A 15,973-nucleotide genomic window follows, 5' to 3' on the forward strand; every position below is an offset into this window, starting at 1 on the left:
TAAAAATCTTCTTATTTATTTGTTTCCATAATTACTCGATAAATATAATCCACACGTAATATCATATCCAATTAACCTCTTTGCTTTCCTCATTCATCCTAAACTGTAAAAAATGCATTTTTGGATCTGCTGAACCATTGTCGTCAGACCAACTACTCATGGCACTTAGGCCATAAAACAATTATTATAAAGATACTTACTATAGAGATGATAATGAATTTTCACCCACACAGAGAAGATTGAAGTAAAAGTGAAAAAGAAGTTGGTTTGTTTTGGTGTGGCCTTTAGAATGTTTTGATAGATGTTATTGGCGTTAGAATAGGTGTGTGGATTGTGGAATCATGGTTTGTCTGTTTGTTTTAACACTTTTTTTGCCCTTTTGTCCTAAACAGTGGAAGTGTGTTGGCAGGCATTCAGCAGCGTGGTTTGCGGGTTTCGGCATTTTCTGTGATTGGCCCTCTTACACCTTCACCTACTTTAGAATGGTCTCATTCATGCATTGCAAGTACAAAACCACAAAGTCCCAACTCTCCTCATTGCTCTTCAAATCCTCTATAATACCACACCACCTTATAGTTTTCATAGTTTTCATCTTGTTAAGAAAATCACAATTAATTCTCCCTCTTTGTTGTAGATACAAAATAGACACTTGCAAGGAAGATAAATGAAAACAAGAAAGAAAAACAACATATAGAGAAATGAGATAATAGATTGTTGGGGATTTCACATCGACTAGAGATTAGAGTCTTTCATTGTATATAAGTGTGTGCAAACCTCAACCCTATGAGCCGTTTTTATGGGGTTGAGTTAGGCTTAAAGCCATTTCGAGCCTATCCTAGCGAGTATTTGTTGGGCCTATCGTGCCACCCGCTATTGGGCCGCTATCGAATCACCCATAATATATAGTCCTACGCACGAGTTGGCAGTCTCGGCGTGAGGGGGGTGTGTTGGGGATCTCACATCAACTAGAGATTAGAGCCGCCTTTCATTGTATATAAGTGAATGCAAACCTCATCCTCATGAGCCGGTTTTATGGAGTTGACTTGAGATTAAGTGGTATCTTCAAGCGAGAAAAACAAATATTGTAATCATATTTCTATGATGAAGATATTTTCTAGATTAAATCCTCTAGATTAAGTATGTGAGTTTCAGTTTTCAAGTTGAGAATTCTCACAGTAAAAATTCTTGATATTTTCTCTGTTTATTACTTCTACAAATGTATTTTTTAATCTAAACCAAAAAGACAGAATGAGTTATAATTTTCTTACCATCTTGATATTTGCATTGCAGAAAAGAAACCAAATATAGTACGGTTGTAATAAATATGAGTTAACCCTTATGATGGTGTTAGATTGAAGTCCTTGATTTCATTGGACAGTAGAAGAAGGTATAATGCGGATGAGTGATGGTATCCACCTATCTTAATTCCCTTTCATTGGAAGGAAACTCCATCTATTGTTCCCACTATATCCAACATCTACTCTCTCTAAACAATAACCTTACAATTTAATCATTACCACACTACTTTCTCTTCTTTTCTTTCATCAAACCACATTTTCTTTTCTCTTTTATTTTCATTTCACCAATAATGCTTCACCCTCTAACTTCACTCTTGCTTACAAAATTAGAGTTTGCATGTTTAGTCATTCCCTCAATTGTAACCATTTTTGCACCCCTTTTTCTTTTCTCTAACAATCATCATCAAGGAATGACTAATATAGTTGGGAACTTTTTGCCCCAAATATTCCAACATTATTTAATCAATGCTATCACTAACATGTTAATACATAAGTGGATTAACTTGTCTATGTACATATAAATAACTATATATAAAATGGATCTATTTTTTTAGTGTACACATTTTACTTTCTAAAAAGGTATTTCATTTATGTAAAACTATTATAAGGGTTGCTTCAAACTATGTTAATTTTTAAATTTAAAAACGAAAAGAATAATTTATATAAATAAATATATGTTAAAAGATATATTAAATTTAAAACTAATACACACATTAATATCTAAAATAATAAAATCAGATAATTTGATTTGTTTGTTAAATTATCTTTTTGTTCCAAGCTTCCAACATCCTTTCAATTCCTTCATAGTTAAAAGAATGTCTACGAGAGACAAAAATGAAGTATACTATTTTTGTAAAAAAATTAATAATGATATATATCATGCAATCAAGAACATAATCAATGTGAAAATTACCAAAAAAATATTTATTAAGATAATTTATATATTAACATAAAAATTTACACATATAATCAAAGTATAAGGTGGGAAAAAGCATTTAAAATATACTGGAATGAGATATTTTTGAGTTGGTGGAACTGATCTATTTTATATTTTTGAAACACCTTCAAAAGAATATTTGAAATGCAATTTTTTTTCATTGTTAAAAAATAATATCTTGAAGTCTTTTACACAATATAATTAATGAAATAAATATGATTGTGGTGAGAAAATAAAATGTAACAGATGATTGTAAAATTAAAGGTTTAATTTATAATAACATTAAATATATATCTAATAAAATCTAAAATTATTTAAATGTCGAGTTATAGTATTTAATACAATACTGTAACTTATCACTTTCTACTTATTGTGTAATTATTAGCTAATAAAATTATTTAATAAGTACTATCTATGTTCTGTACAAAAAGAGTTAATTACTATATGTATGAATTTATCCTTTTGCGGAAGATATTATCTTACTTTTGTATGTTAGAATATTAAAATTATTAATAGGAAATTATCACGTTTAAAAAATATAGAAACCATATAAAATAAAAAATTCGATTATTAAGTTTTATAATTAATAATGTATCATTTTTCATAAAATTGTGAGAAAATGTAATATATAGTGGGTTATGTTTAGTAACATATATATAATAATAAATCATGTTAAAATATTTCATTAATTCGAAACGATTTAGCTTCTCGTTTACACTTTTTTTCCCTCTCACTTTTTAATACATAAATATCTTATTAACTACACTCACTTCCTTTGGTTGTAATTAATTAATTATCAAGATAATAAGTTACTTCTTCTTAAAGCTTAAGATTCCAAACGTTAATGGTATATAAAATTTCAATAAAATTCAATAAAATTAACTATTTTGAAACGGAATACCGAATTTGAAATTCAATAAAATTTATTTATCACTGTAGTAAATTAGAGCATTATTCACCACTGTATTAATCTTTTCATGCTTATGTGGTATTTTTGTCATTTCAACATGCATTGATACAGTAAAAAAATTATTAATACAAATTTTCTACGAGAAAATTTTAAATATAAAATATTATAAAAGTTTTATGATAATATTTGAAAACAAGTAGAAAAATTCTTGAAAGTACGGTTACAACAAACAAGTTGTTAGTTATCAAATGCTTTCAGTTTTACATGCTGCAGGAATATTGTTATTCCGGGTGGGAATAAAAAAGTATGAATATTTTTTTATATGTTTAAATTGAAGATATTTTTTAAAAAGATTTTGTTGTGGAATCTCATCATTTTGTTAAAAATCTGCAATGCTTAAACGGTGAATAGTTTTTATTAGAATAAATTTTCTATAAATACTTGATAAAAAATTAATTTAAAGAAACAAGAAATTAAAACGTAACCTTTTTGGAGAAGAATTGGTTATATTTAGAAAAAACGAAACAATTTTAAATTCTAAGAAAGTAATTTGTTATACAATTTCTGTATGTAAAAAAGTGAAAATATTTAAAATAGAAAGAAAAAGCTGAAACAAAAATTTTACTTAGTAAAGGTGTATTCACATGGGGTGTTGCAAATGAGCATAGGAACAGGTTCACATTTTTATGGTGTGATATTTGGCCAACTTGGGCCCCACAAAATACCTGAAAAATATTCTTTATTTCAATAATTTCAATCTATTTTAGAAATGATTGTTTTTAATTTTTTAATTTAAAATAAATTTCCTTTTGAAATAGATTAGGGAGTAAAGTTTTTTTTGCTCATAAAAGTCCAAAAATATTTAAAGCGAAGGTTAGAAGAGTTTTTGGGGCGTAACCGAAGAGGCTAAAAGGGTAGCAATGATCGTAACGATGTCGTTTAGCGGGTAGTGTAGCGAGAGGGAGACAGAAGGGACCACCGTTGATGAATAAATGAAATCTGAACCGTGGATGGATGGAATGAGTAGGCTCAGTAAATATTCCTCTGCGATCAGCCTCTTTTTAAGCTCCCTCCACTTCCCTCTCTAGGACTAGCCCATCTCGAAATAGAAAGAGAGGATCAAGAGAAAAATGAGTGAGTGTAAACGATGCGTTCTCACAATTGTGCCTATGGAGGAAGCTTCTTCAACTGAACCAATCGTTTCAAAGAAACGCAAAACCGCCGCCACTGCTACTGCTAATTCCGCTTCCTTCCAGTTACGCTCTACCGACACGCGCCACTGCTTTCCCGACACTACCGTGTCACCGGAACCTTCTGTCAATTCCGCCGGCACCGTGGTTTCCGGTGAACTCTGCTCTGATCGCTCCTGCTGTAGCTCCAACCACGTTAAGGAGCTCCACACCGCGCCGTTGGATCTGCAGGTTTGGTTCTTCAAATTCTGACTTGTTACGAGTTCTGCATTTTTGTGGTTTTCCGATTTGCGTCGATGCCAGACAGTTCTTGCGGTTTATTTTCACTGTGTTTAAATTAACCTATTTAAATTTTTTATATCTATTTATTGATATTCGCTGGTTAATGCAGGCGAAGGGTTTCGAAACGGTAGATTCAGCCAACCGCAATTTCAAATCGTCCAGGTTTTATTCCATACATTCGCGATCAATTTTCTAACGAAATGTTGCCACGCCGCGTCATTTATTTATTCGTTATTGGCTGTTCAGCTTGTTGAGTGAGTTTTGTGGAGACTCGGAAGAATCGACGATGTTTCCGGCGAAGTCTTCGGCGGAGGTGAACGAGAAACGGAGAGTGAAGGAGCCGCCGAAGGCGGAGATCGAAGAGTTTTTTGTAATGGCGGAAAAGTACGAGCAAAAGCGATTCGTGGAGAAGTAAGTAGTGGTATTGTAAAGCTGATGATGGCTACAAGCTAAGCGTTGTTTTTTGTTTTTTTGTTTTTTGTGCGACACATGATATGGAATGTGAGCGTGCTTACACTCTAGCGGAGCCAGAATCGAACCCTAACTAACTAATAACTTTTCCTTGTATGCAGGTACAACTTTGATATTGTTAGAGATATGCCGTTGGAGGGTCGCTACCAGTGGGTTCGTTTACATTGAATGCTTTGAATGAGAGAGAGAGAGAGAGAGAGAGAGAGAGAGAGAAAGAGTGCGTTATTTTAAATTTAGAGAGAGAGGTTGATGGTTAAGGGGAGAAGAGAGGGTGAGTTTATCGTGCTGGCTAATAGACACTGGTGACGAAGCTAAACTGACAGAAGGTAAAACGAAAACGAGCGTGCGACTTCTGGTTGCTCTGGAGAGACGGTGATAGTGCTGGTAGTGATGGCTTGGTTTTTGTATAGCTAACTGCTTTCTCTTTTCTCTTTCTCTTTTGATGGATGCAACAAGCAACAAGCTGGCTTTTCTGCAACTTGGCACTCAGATAGAAGTAGGACAAGTGTAGAACCTTCTTGGTGAGGTGATGAAAAAATAAATAAATTATTGGGTTTTGAGGGAAATATATAGAACAATTAGAACACAAAAATTCCCGCATTGAATGGGTGATCTAGAATTTGGTATTGTAATTGAGAGTGTCTCTTTCAGTGTTTCCAGTACAATAAGGGGTTCAGCTAATTCTCACGGCTTTCAATTATTCATTATTAGAAGAATTAATGGATAGAACATTAATTGTTATCTGGTAATTTTCTTTTCTGTGAAAAGTATGTTTTGTTGGACCTTCCTTCCCCCCTTGCCTGCATGTTTCCTTTTCAGCTTTCCGTAGCTTCAATTGCCTTTTTCATGTGTTTGCATTCTTTTTTCTTTTAGGTCATTTGGAATATCCTCTCCATCCCGAGCCATGATGATTCCCCTATTCTTTGTGGGGACCATGTCTGCCTGCTTCCTAAGAAATGACTGCACACACCAATTAGTTAAAGCCTTGTACATCTCATACGCGGCTTCATGATTGAATTCCAAGGTATATGCTTAGCATTACCAACACCACTTACAATCACCACCCAACCCACAACCTACACCATTTAATACACACAAAAAGGGACTAATCACTCTACAAATCCTTTGCACCTACCCTACATGTCTAAATTTATGCTTCTCCTTGCCATCTTGAATTATTGAAGTTGCTAAATATGTATGTTCATGGTTTAAAAGAGATCAAAAGTGGTGAGGTTAATTGAAAGTGAAGTCATAATGTAGTAATATATCGGTTTTTGGTTATCTGTTTTACTTATTGCTGCTTAACGGTTGTTGTTGATGTGACATAATATTCGTTATGAATGAGTGAGTGAGAGAGAGAGAGAGAGGAGTAGAAGCATTGTCCATAGGTGCCATGTAGAATGTGATGATTACACACGTGTCCACCCTCATCCATGTCATCATGGATCCAAATGTGCACTTTCCAGCCTTCCACATTCCATTTTCCTTTTTCCATATGATGAACCAAATATCGATATAAGATAAATGATGAAACTACAACACTTCCATGTGCTCTGCTGCATTCCTATTTTTGCTTCGGATCTGCACCCATTTTTAACTTTAATCAATTTTATTATTATTTCTCACCTCAGCTACTATATATTTAATCCACTACCTTCACAACTTTACATCTTCAATATTTTTTTTTCTACTAACTTTAATGAAAATATTATCTCACTAATTTATTTACTTTTTTTATTCTTATTCTTCACATTGATTGCCATTATTTTATCAATACGCTGTTTACGGGATGATTTTTATGTGCTTTGAATGTATGATTTAATTTTTATGCCCGTATACAATGCTTGTTTTTAATATTTAAACAGTGAATTATACCCTCAATGAAAAAAGTAAATGGAATTATTTATTCAAAAATAAAAATGAAATTTCCATAAATTGCGCGGGATGTTATGGATTTCAAAATTTATTTATAGTGTTTTTTTAAGAATAGGAGATTGTTATTTTATTAAAAAAAATATTTAGAAGATTAAAGGCGTAAGAGAGTGTGAAGAATAATAAATAAGAAGGAGGATCTGAGCAGCGTAATGGAATGTTGTTAGACAAATATTACCGCTCTCTCATTTTCATGTGTTTACTTCATTTTGCGGCAGTTAAGAGGATTACAAAATACTAAATAAAAAGTAATTTATTTTTCTCCTCTTATAATTATTTACTTTGATTTTAATTTCATCTCCTACTATTTTAATTGTTTCACTCTAATTTATTTATTAATTTAACATCAAATATTAACAAAAGCGTTGACAAATTTATATAGGTACGACCATGTCTAGAAATTTTGTAATCTTTGACAAAAATATAATTTAATATAATTTTTCGATTCTTATTTTATTTTCGAAACGACCACAAAATTATTATAAAAAAAATATAATAAACTAATTTAACATTTTATTATGGATGTATAAAATTAAAAGTCCATTTAGTACATACTTTAACATAGTTAACATATTGAATAAAATTTAAGTAATTTTTTTAATTCTAAACGAATACTTTCAGTAATCATAATTACGATTTTAAATATTTTATGAGCACGACAACTAGAAGTGGAAACCAAGCTGAAATCGGCTTTGCTTAAATAAGATTGGTTCTTTAAAAAATTCAAAACCCAAAGCTAACCAATTATTTTTCATAAGTTTTTTTTTAGGTTTAATCAAGTGATACTTGCCTCTTCAACTTTATTTTAAAGAATTTATATATAACGGACTTAACTTTAAATAAACTAATAGGTCAAATGAGATTTTTTTTTTATATAAAATAAACAATATACTATATAAATGAAAGTGACTACAACTCAAAGCATATAAGATAAGAAAATGATAAAAATAATTACACCAAAGACTACAAGAGTCCAATCTAACTTATTTATATGATATGCTATCAACTTTTAAGAAATCACTTCTATAAAGTTAGGTTGACAATCTAAATGAAAAAGAGTTAGGATAAAATCAATTTTTTGATGGAACTATATCTTCATCTTTTAAATATTCTCAATGTGACATTATTAGATGATGAGAATTTTTGAACCAATAATAATATTTTTTTACTTTCTTTTCTTGTTTATCTTGTTTTAGTTTTGCTGCACCAAATTCTTGAATCAAATTTGATTTCACTTATAAGTACTATATTTTCAACTTTTGAAAAGATTTTAAAAAAAGTTTTCAAAACTAGTTCACCCTTTTTTTAGTTTAGTGAAGTTATTCTCTTTTCCAAACACACATAATCCTTGAGGTATCCATCATGCATTCTTAGACTTTTTAAAACAGTTTCGATCATAGATTATTATTTTTAACACATATTTCTATCTTATATACTCCTATTTAATATATATTTCTAACCTTTGTTTATATATATAAAATATGTTTCTAACAAAAAAATTATAACTTCAACCTAGAAGTATGAATGTATATTTTTTGTGATTGTGTTGCATGTTGTATATTGATATTTTTTTATTTATTAAGACTCTGATGATTATTTGTTTTTGTGATCTTGTTAACAAACTTATTCTTTGTATATGAAGGGAATAAAAGAAATGAGTGTAAATTGTTTTAGTTTTTCTATACTTTTCCACAAGCATTTGTAGTACATTTAGTTGCTATTCTAACACTAGAAAATGACCTTCCTAATTAGCAACTTATATATCATCTAAAAAGAATGGAAGTTCCATAGCATTGTAAGTGGATGCATATATAAAAGAAGGAAAATATTTCTTTGACACAGTAAAAAATACACTTAACAATACATTATAATAATATTATAATATTTAAAATTAAAAAATTAAATATAATTAAAATATTATTTTATTGGTTTTTGAAGTGTATGTTTTTACTGGGTAATCTTGATAAAATTTATGAGATATCAAAGCTTTTTGTCTCTTATTCTCTTATACTAACCATTTCATAAAGTATAAAAAGATGGCATGACATGTCACCACCACCCTTACGTAGATTCTTCGGATATTCCTCTTAGTGAAGAATTTGTTGAGTGGTTGGAATACTAGTCAGAATTCAATTCTGAACTGGATTTTTAATTTATTTTCTTTTTCATTTAAAAACAATAAAGAGAGAAAAAACTAAGAAAAGTATAAATTAAAAAATAAATAATTTAATAAAATAAAAACTTAATAGCACTGTAGAAATATAAAAATGTTTTTAAATTAAAAATGAGAAACGTAATTATATTGGATGAAAATATTTTAGGAAAGAAATTAAAGAATAGTAATTTCTAAAAGTAAATTTAGTAAGAAAAATAATATAGAAAAAGGTAAAAATAATAATTTAGAAAAGTATTTAATTAAACAAGTAATATTAATAATAATATTTTTATTAATAGTAATTCATGATAATGGTAATACAAATAATTTATTTTATGTTAAGATTTATTAAAATGTAAATATTAATTTAGGAAACTTCTGAATCATTTTCTCTTTTGTTGATGCATATGTGTACTGTTTTGGTTTTTCTCTTCCAAGGTTATTCTAATTGCTATTCTTTTCATCTGTTTCTCTGCGTAAGATTCTCACAAAGTTTTCTATTCAATCTTTATTTGTTTACACAAATAAATGTTTTTATGTTTACCAAGTACAAGAAAAAATTAGCATAGGAGAGTCACGTTTTAACGAAACACGCAAGAAAGGTAAAACGCGACGCATAAAAACAACTGGGTGTTGTTCAAAAGGGTGACGCGGAAAGCAAATCTGTATCCCTGATGATGTGGGCCTCTCAAAGATTTGGCATTTCTTACTGAATAATGCAACCAAGATCGAATTGAACCATTCATGACCGTGAATTCCTGTTCCAAATTTTACCCACGACAAAAACCTACCACCATATCCGCCATCGTTCACCATCACCCACCCATTAACTAATCGAACCAACACTCAACAAAAAACACCACCCTTCACTCTTGCCACCTGCAAAGCTGCCAAATTTACTCCCTCTGCTTACTGGGTCGTCTCCGAGCTATGCGTGGAGCTGAGGGTGGCGGTGGTTTCGCCGTCAGAGGCGGTAACATCTACTGGGGAAAAAAAGAGGATTCTGGTTTCAGAGGAATCGTGGTAATCTTCGCTTGGGTTTCTGTTCCACAGACCCTGTTACGAGAATTCGTTGATCTGTGTTCCTCTTTCGGGTGGAATTCCCTTGTTTGTTCTGCCAATTATCTCTCAGCGTAAGTTTTTCTGATTTTGGATTTTCCTTTTTTTTTAGCTTTTAAACGTCGTGGTTTCATTTATGATAGCTTCTAGACCATTGTATTTTTCTCTCCATTTTGTTTGTTGCTTGAGAATTGCTTTGATCAATCAGATGGAATTAGTGGGTCAGCAATTTAATGAAATTGGAGAGCTAGGTTTTAGATGAGGGTGAATTGTTGTAAAAATCAGAGCTTTCTGACACTATTTCTTAATCCTGGTGTCACTTTATTGTGTTGTGCATTTGGGACAGAATAGTTTCTTTTTTTCATTTTTCGGTGAGGAGGCAAACAGGCATGCGCCATGTTGCATGTCACGTTTGCCTAACCATGTGCAATTATAATTGAAGCAGAAGTTTGGCTTAGAAAATGCTTTGCATGTGAAAGTAGCAGAATGCTGTTTAATGTCACATTCGATTGATTGGCTGGCGCCTTAATATTAGGTTTGCACCTTCCATTAGTTATTTGTCTCCAACTGGTGAAGAATTAAGAGTGCAAATATTTATGAAGTTTATATATGGTTGTTGGAAACTTTTTGGTTTTCTTTGTCAACTTCAATCAGACCCCAGAGGGGACCATGTGTTAATCAGATCCCAGTACTGGTTGGAGGGAATATATGGCTACTGGCTAGCTTACACAGACTCGTGAAAAACTTAAGAATATGGGTGGGTTGGATAGGTTTAATTATTATGGTTTACTCACTTAAGTCATACCATAATTTAATGTTGGATCGTATCAGGCAGCTAAGGATTTATCTGCATCCTATTAGGAAGGTTTGCGCTTTCTTCTTGATGCATTGGGAAATATTGGAAACTTATGGAGAATATATGTACTCTACATCTTACATGTGTTGGGAAGCTTTTACTTCTGCTCGAAGTGTTTTGTGACAAAGTTCTAAATTCTATTAGTTTTTAAGCATTGGAAAAGGAAAAGGGAAGTTCTACTTCCTGTTAGATTAATGAGATTTCAATATCAGTTACAATATATTAAATGCATTTGTATGTGGCTTGGTGTTGTATTACCCCAAGACCCTATTTGGATGAACTTTTCTATAAGCATATGGAGATAAGAAGGTAAAATGATCGGCTTTCTCCCATAAGCTAAAACCATCTTATGCGCTTAACTTCTATTGAAGTTCTCTAGTTTAACTTCTCAAAAAACCAAAGTGCATAAATTGATTTTACGTAATAGGAGAAGTGCAGTTTATTTTGCCTTTTTATTTTCTTCTTCTAAGTTAAGCACTTATGGAAAAGTTAATTTAAACAGGGTTTAAATCCTATCTGTCAAAAACTTAACTGCCATGCTCAAGTTGTAGCCTCCTAAATATCTGCTGAGATATACTATTTTGTATTTGCATTTTGTTGGTCACAGACCACCACCTTATTTCATTTGTACTCTTCAATTTATTGGTTGGTGGTACTAATGAAATTTTTATATCTTGCATTTCCTCTCATGCAGTTTTCATGATGAAACTGCCATGCCATTGGCATTTTGTGTTCTTGATGAACTAATTGAGGTTAGTTTTAGTATTTGGATAGCATGCTAAGATTTATATTGATGCTCTAAAATGGAAATTTCAAAATCTCTCTATAATGCTATGCTACAAATCTCTGGGTCTGTACTCTTTGCTTTGAGACATAGCATAGATGCGAAGTGCAAAAATTCATTTGTTTTATGCAGGAGCTGAGAACTAGGTCATGTCCTGTGGTATTTGCTTCTTTTTCTGCTGGGTCCAAAGCCTGTCTGTATAAAGTATTTCAGGTAATTTTAGGCATCCAATCTTATGTTTCATTTGGAGAATATTATAGTTTGAAGTTGTATCCGTTTTAAGTAGAAATGCGCATTGTAATATCTTTCTGTACAAATGCAGCTTATTGATGGAAGATGTGAAACTGCGCTCAACTTGGTAATGCACTTTTTGTAGATGTTTTGTGCTTTTTTATTCTGAAATTATTGATTATTGATTTTATTTTTTGCAGCCTAACTACCAACTACTTAGGAACTGCCTCTCTGGACAAATATATGATTCTGGTCCAATCGATGTTACAAGTGATTTTGGATTCCGCTTTGCATTACACCCCTCCATTGCAAAAGTGCCTGGACCATCAAAACTTGTTTCTTGGGCAGCAAAATCTGTTACCTCTGCATTGGATGCGTTATACCTAACTAGATTTGAATCCCAAGCTGCTGAGCATTGGCAAGCTTTGTATTCTTCTGTTGTAAGTTCTATCTTGACCATTTGGAATCTTTTTTAGTTTTATTATATTAAACTCTGATTTCATATTTTTTCTTTAGAATTTTGGAGCTCCTTTTCTCCTTTTATGTTCTGAGAATGATGACCTTGTGCGATACCAAAATATCTATGATTTCGCCCAACGTCTACGCAACCTCAATGGCGATGTCAACCTTGTAAATTTCAGTAGCTCCTCTCACCTTGGTTCGTCTGAGGCTAATTTTCAGCTACATTGTGAGTAACTTGAACCAGTTTACCCTAAACATTTCATTATTATTATTATTTTGTTTCAGGTCATTACAAACACCATCCAATTCAATATAGAATAGCCGTGAACCATTTATTAGAGAAGGCTGTTACAATATATTCACAGAAAGTGATGATTGAAAGACAAAGAACTGGTATGGATGGTACACAGGATGAGATATCAGACTTAATCTGTGACCTGCAGAAGGTGGCAATAAATTCAAATAAAAGCCTTAGAAGAGTTGCAGTTGGACCAACTGACTACTTCTTTTTGCCTAGTTCAGCAGGGCATTACAGTGATAGAGAATCTGGGACTCCACAGGATGAACAGAAAGAAAAGCCTGTATGTGTGCCTAGTTTCCCAAGCATCAGTGCTCACAGTGTCCTTGGCCAGTTTCTTTTCGATGTTTGTGTTCCTAAGAATGTTGAGGGTTGGGATGTGAAATTTTCTGGGCTAAATGGAAGGTCATGTGCTTCAGCTCCTAGGCATTCACTTTTCAGAGGCACCAAGCGTATTGGTCGGTCCAGATTATAAATCTGACCTGAGGAAATACTTTATGATAAACTTGTTTGAAACATCAGCAACAATTTCCCTTGACAATACAGGAAGATATGATAGATTTTGATGCAATGCTTGACTGTTGTTGTGTCTGGCTGTGGAAGTGTACTGGTGGAAATGGTTCTACATGTAATTCCTTGGTGGGGTCAGATCAATAAAGGAGTTTCATCTCTTATTTCCCTTAGAAATGAACACATGACTGTGTTGTATCAGAAAGAAGAGATTCTGGTTGATACTTGGCTTCATTAGGTAATTGCATTTGCATGAAATGAGATAACATTGTATTCACGTATATGTAGTTAGAGCATGTAAATAGATGTACGTAATATATTTTTGAGGGAATAAAAGGTCTCTTGCTAGAGGGTGGAAGAAACTTGTAAATTAGACATGTCTAGCAATGTGCAGAAATGTTGTTATACTTGTTTTGTTTTGTTTGTTAGTACAATAATTTCATCTTCTATCTTCTATACTGAATATTTTACTGAATTAGCTAGCAGTAGAGGAATAACAGTACTGTTTGAATGAGTTCCTCCATAGAAATTTCTTGGAGAGAAAAATAAAAAGAAAAAAAATGAAACTAACTTCTTTATAAATTAAAATTAGCTTATGATTAAAATTAGTTTATCTATAACTTAATTTGTAGAAGTTAATATTCATAACTAAAAAATTATTAAATAAAAATTAATTTTAGAGACTAAAAATAATTAGTTGTTATATTGATTAAATTAGATATTACTTTAGACGTTAAAAAATTATTAGTTTCTAAATTGATTTTTATTATTGATAAATAGTTTCAAATTGATATTTAACGAATATATAATTAAACCTTCTTTTGTTGTGTTTAATCTATTTTAACATTGATAAATAACCTATAGAAGTTATATATATATTTTTTTGTAAGTTAGAAGTGAAAAAAAAAAAAAAATATTTAACAATTTAAAAAAACTCTATTTAAAACCCCAATAGAGTTAACAATTTTCTTTCCATGATGACAAACTCCACATAACCTAACTCATTCATCTCTACTTCTACCTATAGCTAAAAATAATTATTAATATTACTTATATTAGAAACTACACAAAAGTTATTGAAAAATTGTTTGTGTAAAAGTTATTGACAAATTGTGTGTTTAAATTTGTTAGTGGTGCATCTGAAAATTTTAAAACTTATTTGTGACAAAATAAGTAAGATTCTGTTGTCTAAATTTATTAATGGGGAGTGACCTTAAAATATTATTATGGAAAATTTTAAAATATATCTTTATGAAAAATATGATTATTGATGTGATAAATTTTAGTAAAATATAAAAAAATAATCATTTTATTAATTTTCTTTGTATTATTAAAAATAAATTTTGATTTGATTAAGATAAAATACAATATAATTTATAAAATACTGTTAAATATATCCATCCCTACTTTTATCTATAATTGAAAATAATCAATATTGCATTATATTGAAAAATATACAGAAAAAAATCATTGAAAATTATGATACTTTTGTCCAAGTTTATGTTAATGAAGTATTTTTATGAATGGAAAATAACCTTGAAAGATTATTATTGAAAAATAAAAAATTTATCCTTGCTATAAATAATTTTTTTTAATGGTGATAGATTTAGTGAAATAATTTTTTTTTATTAATTTTCATTGTATTATTAAAAATATTTTTTTGAATTTTATCAAAATAAAATGTAACATAATTTATAAAATAATTAAAAATGATCAATATTAGTTATATTAGAAAATACACAAAATTTATTGAAAATTTGTTTGTTTAAATTTATGTTAAATGGAGTATTCTTTATTTTATTTTATTTTTATGCATGGAGTATTCTTTATGAAAGAGGAATAACATTAAAATATTATCATTGAAAGTTTTAAAAATTATATGTGACAAAAAAAATAATGAGGATACTTTTACCTAAATTTATTAATGGGAAATAACCTTAATATATTATTATTGAAAATTTATCTTCGTGAGAAATATATTATTATTAAATTTGAGTAAAATGTAAAAAATAATTTTTTATTTGGTTAAAATAAAATGTAATATAATTTTAAAAAACACTGTTAGAAAAGTTGCCCCCATGCAGGATCGAACTACAGACCTTCAGTTTACAAGACTGACGCTCTACCACTGAGCTATAGGGGCATGTTTGATTGTAGAACTCACCTATTTAATTTAAAAAATAATATTAGTTCAAAAATTCTAATCACCCTATCCTTCTCATTTTATCCATCATTTTATATTATAATACAAAGGTTTAAAAAGAAATAATCTCCTTATTCTGATTAAAATTATTTATAATTTATTAGTACACATACTTTATCTCACCAACTATACATTATTATTTCCTTTTTCTAAGCATATAATTCAAAATATTGTATGTTTACGAATTTTATGGCTAACTTTTTTCATGAATTTTTTAATTTTTGCACATTTTAGCTAGTAGTTCCATTAATAATCTATTTTTAAAAAAAGTCATCGATAACAAAACCATGCAAACAGCAAAGAACATCAAATGCATCTTAGTGTATGTTAATGTGGTGTGATTTGTCTCCATCTATTAGTGCATAAAAATCATAATAACATGCATTTATTTGACA

General features: G+C 30.5%; 2 protein-coding genes and 1 non-coding gene across 4 annotated transcripts; 2 read left to right on the top strand and 1 right to left on the bottom strand.

Annotated features, from left to right (window-relative positions):
- The first annotated feature begins 4,031 nt into the window (after window positions 1-4,031).
- Window positions 4,032-5,875, top strand: LOC137808777 (cyclin-dependent kinase inhibitor 7). The gene is made up of 4 exons (XM_068610049.2): window positions 4,032-4,566; window positions 4,727-4,779; window positions 4,864-5,028; window positions 5,190-5,875. Exons 1-4 carry the CDS (start codon window positions 4,276-4,278, stop codon window positions 5,254-5,256), a joined length of 576 nt encoding a protein of 191 aa, XP_068466150.1. The 5' UTR covers window positions 4,032-4,275; the 3' UTR covers window positions 5,257-5,875.
- Window positions 5,876-9,737: 3,862 nt separating this feature from the next.
- On the top strand, window positions 9,738-13,782 carry LOC137808778 (peptide methionine sulfoxide reductase (Protein of unknown function DUF829, transmembrane 53)). 2 transcript variants are annotated; one of them, XM_068610050.2, is made up of 7 exons: window positions 9,738-10,308; window positions 11,785-11,842; window positions 12,007-12,087; window positions 12,197-12,232; window positions 12,306-12,545; window positions 12,622-12,763; window positions 12,853-13,782. In XM_068610050.2, exons 1-7 carry the CDS (start codon window positions 10,106-10,108, stop codon window positions 13,338-13,340), a joined length of 1,248 nt encoding a protein of 415 aa, XP_068466151.2. In that variant the 5' UTR covers window positions 9,738-10,105; the 3' UTR covers window positions 13,341-13,782. The 2 variants fall into 2 exon arrangements, with proteins under 2 accessions (XP_068466151.2, XP_090156050.1); XM_090299924.1 differs by having other exon boundaries at window positions 9,819-10,308; window positions 12,622-12,735.
- A 1,664-nt stretch (window positions 13,783-15,446) lies between these two features.
- TRNAT-UGU (transfer RNA threonine (anticodon UGU)) lies at window positions 15,447-15,518 on the bottom strand. Its single transcript has one exon. It is a non-coding gene; the product is annotated as a tRNA-Thr (tRNA).
- Window positions 15,519-15,973: the final 455 nt, after the last annotated feature.

This window comes from Phaseolus vulgaris, chromosome 3, assembly GCF_051622355.1.
Source record: "Phaseolus vulgaris cultivar YP4 chromosome 3, ASM5162235v1, whole genome shotgun sequence".
Lineage (NCBI taxonomy): Eukaryota > Viridiplantae > Streptophyta > Magnoliopsida > Fabales > Fabaceae > Phaseolus > Phaseolus vulgaris.

Bases quoted from the DNA above. Each gene is read 5' to 3' on its own strand.
- LOC137808777 (XM_068610049.2), top strand. From the start codon at position 4,276: ATGAGTGAGTGTAAACGATGCGTTCTCACAATTGTGCCTATGGAGGAA. The intron at 4,780-4,863 runs GTTTTATTCCAT...TTGGCTGTTCAG, and splicing joins CGCAATTTCAAATCGTCCAG to CTTGTTGAGTGAGTTTTGTG. The intron at 5,029-5,189 runs GTAAGTAGTGGT...CCTTGTATGCAG, and splicing joins CAAAAGCGATTCGTGGAGAA to GTACAACTTTGATATTGTTA.
- LOC137808778 (XM_068610050.2), top strand. From the start codon at position 10,106: ATGCGTGGAGCTGAGGGTGGCGGTGGTTTCGCCGTCAGAGGCGGTAAC. The intron at 11,843-12,006 runs GTTAGTTTTAGT...TGTTTTATGCAG, and splicing joins TTCTTGATGAACTAATTGAG to GAGCTGAGAACTAGGTCATG. The intron at 12,233-12,305 runs GTAATGCACTTT...TATTTTTTGCAG, and splicing joins GTGAAACTGCGCTCAACTTG to CCTAACTACCAACTACTTAG.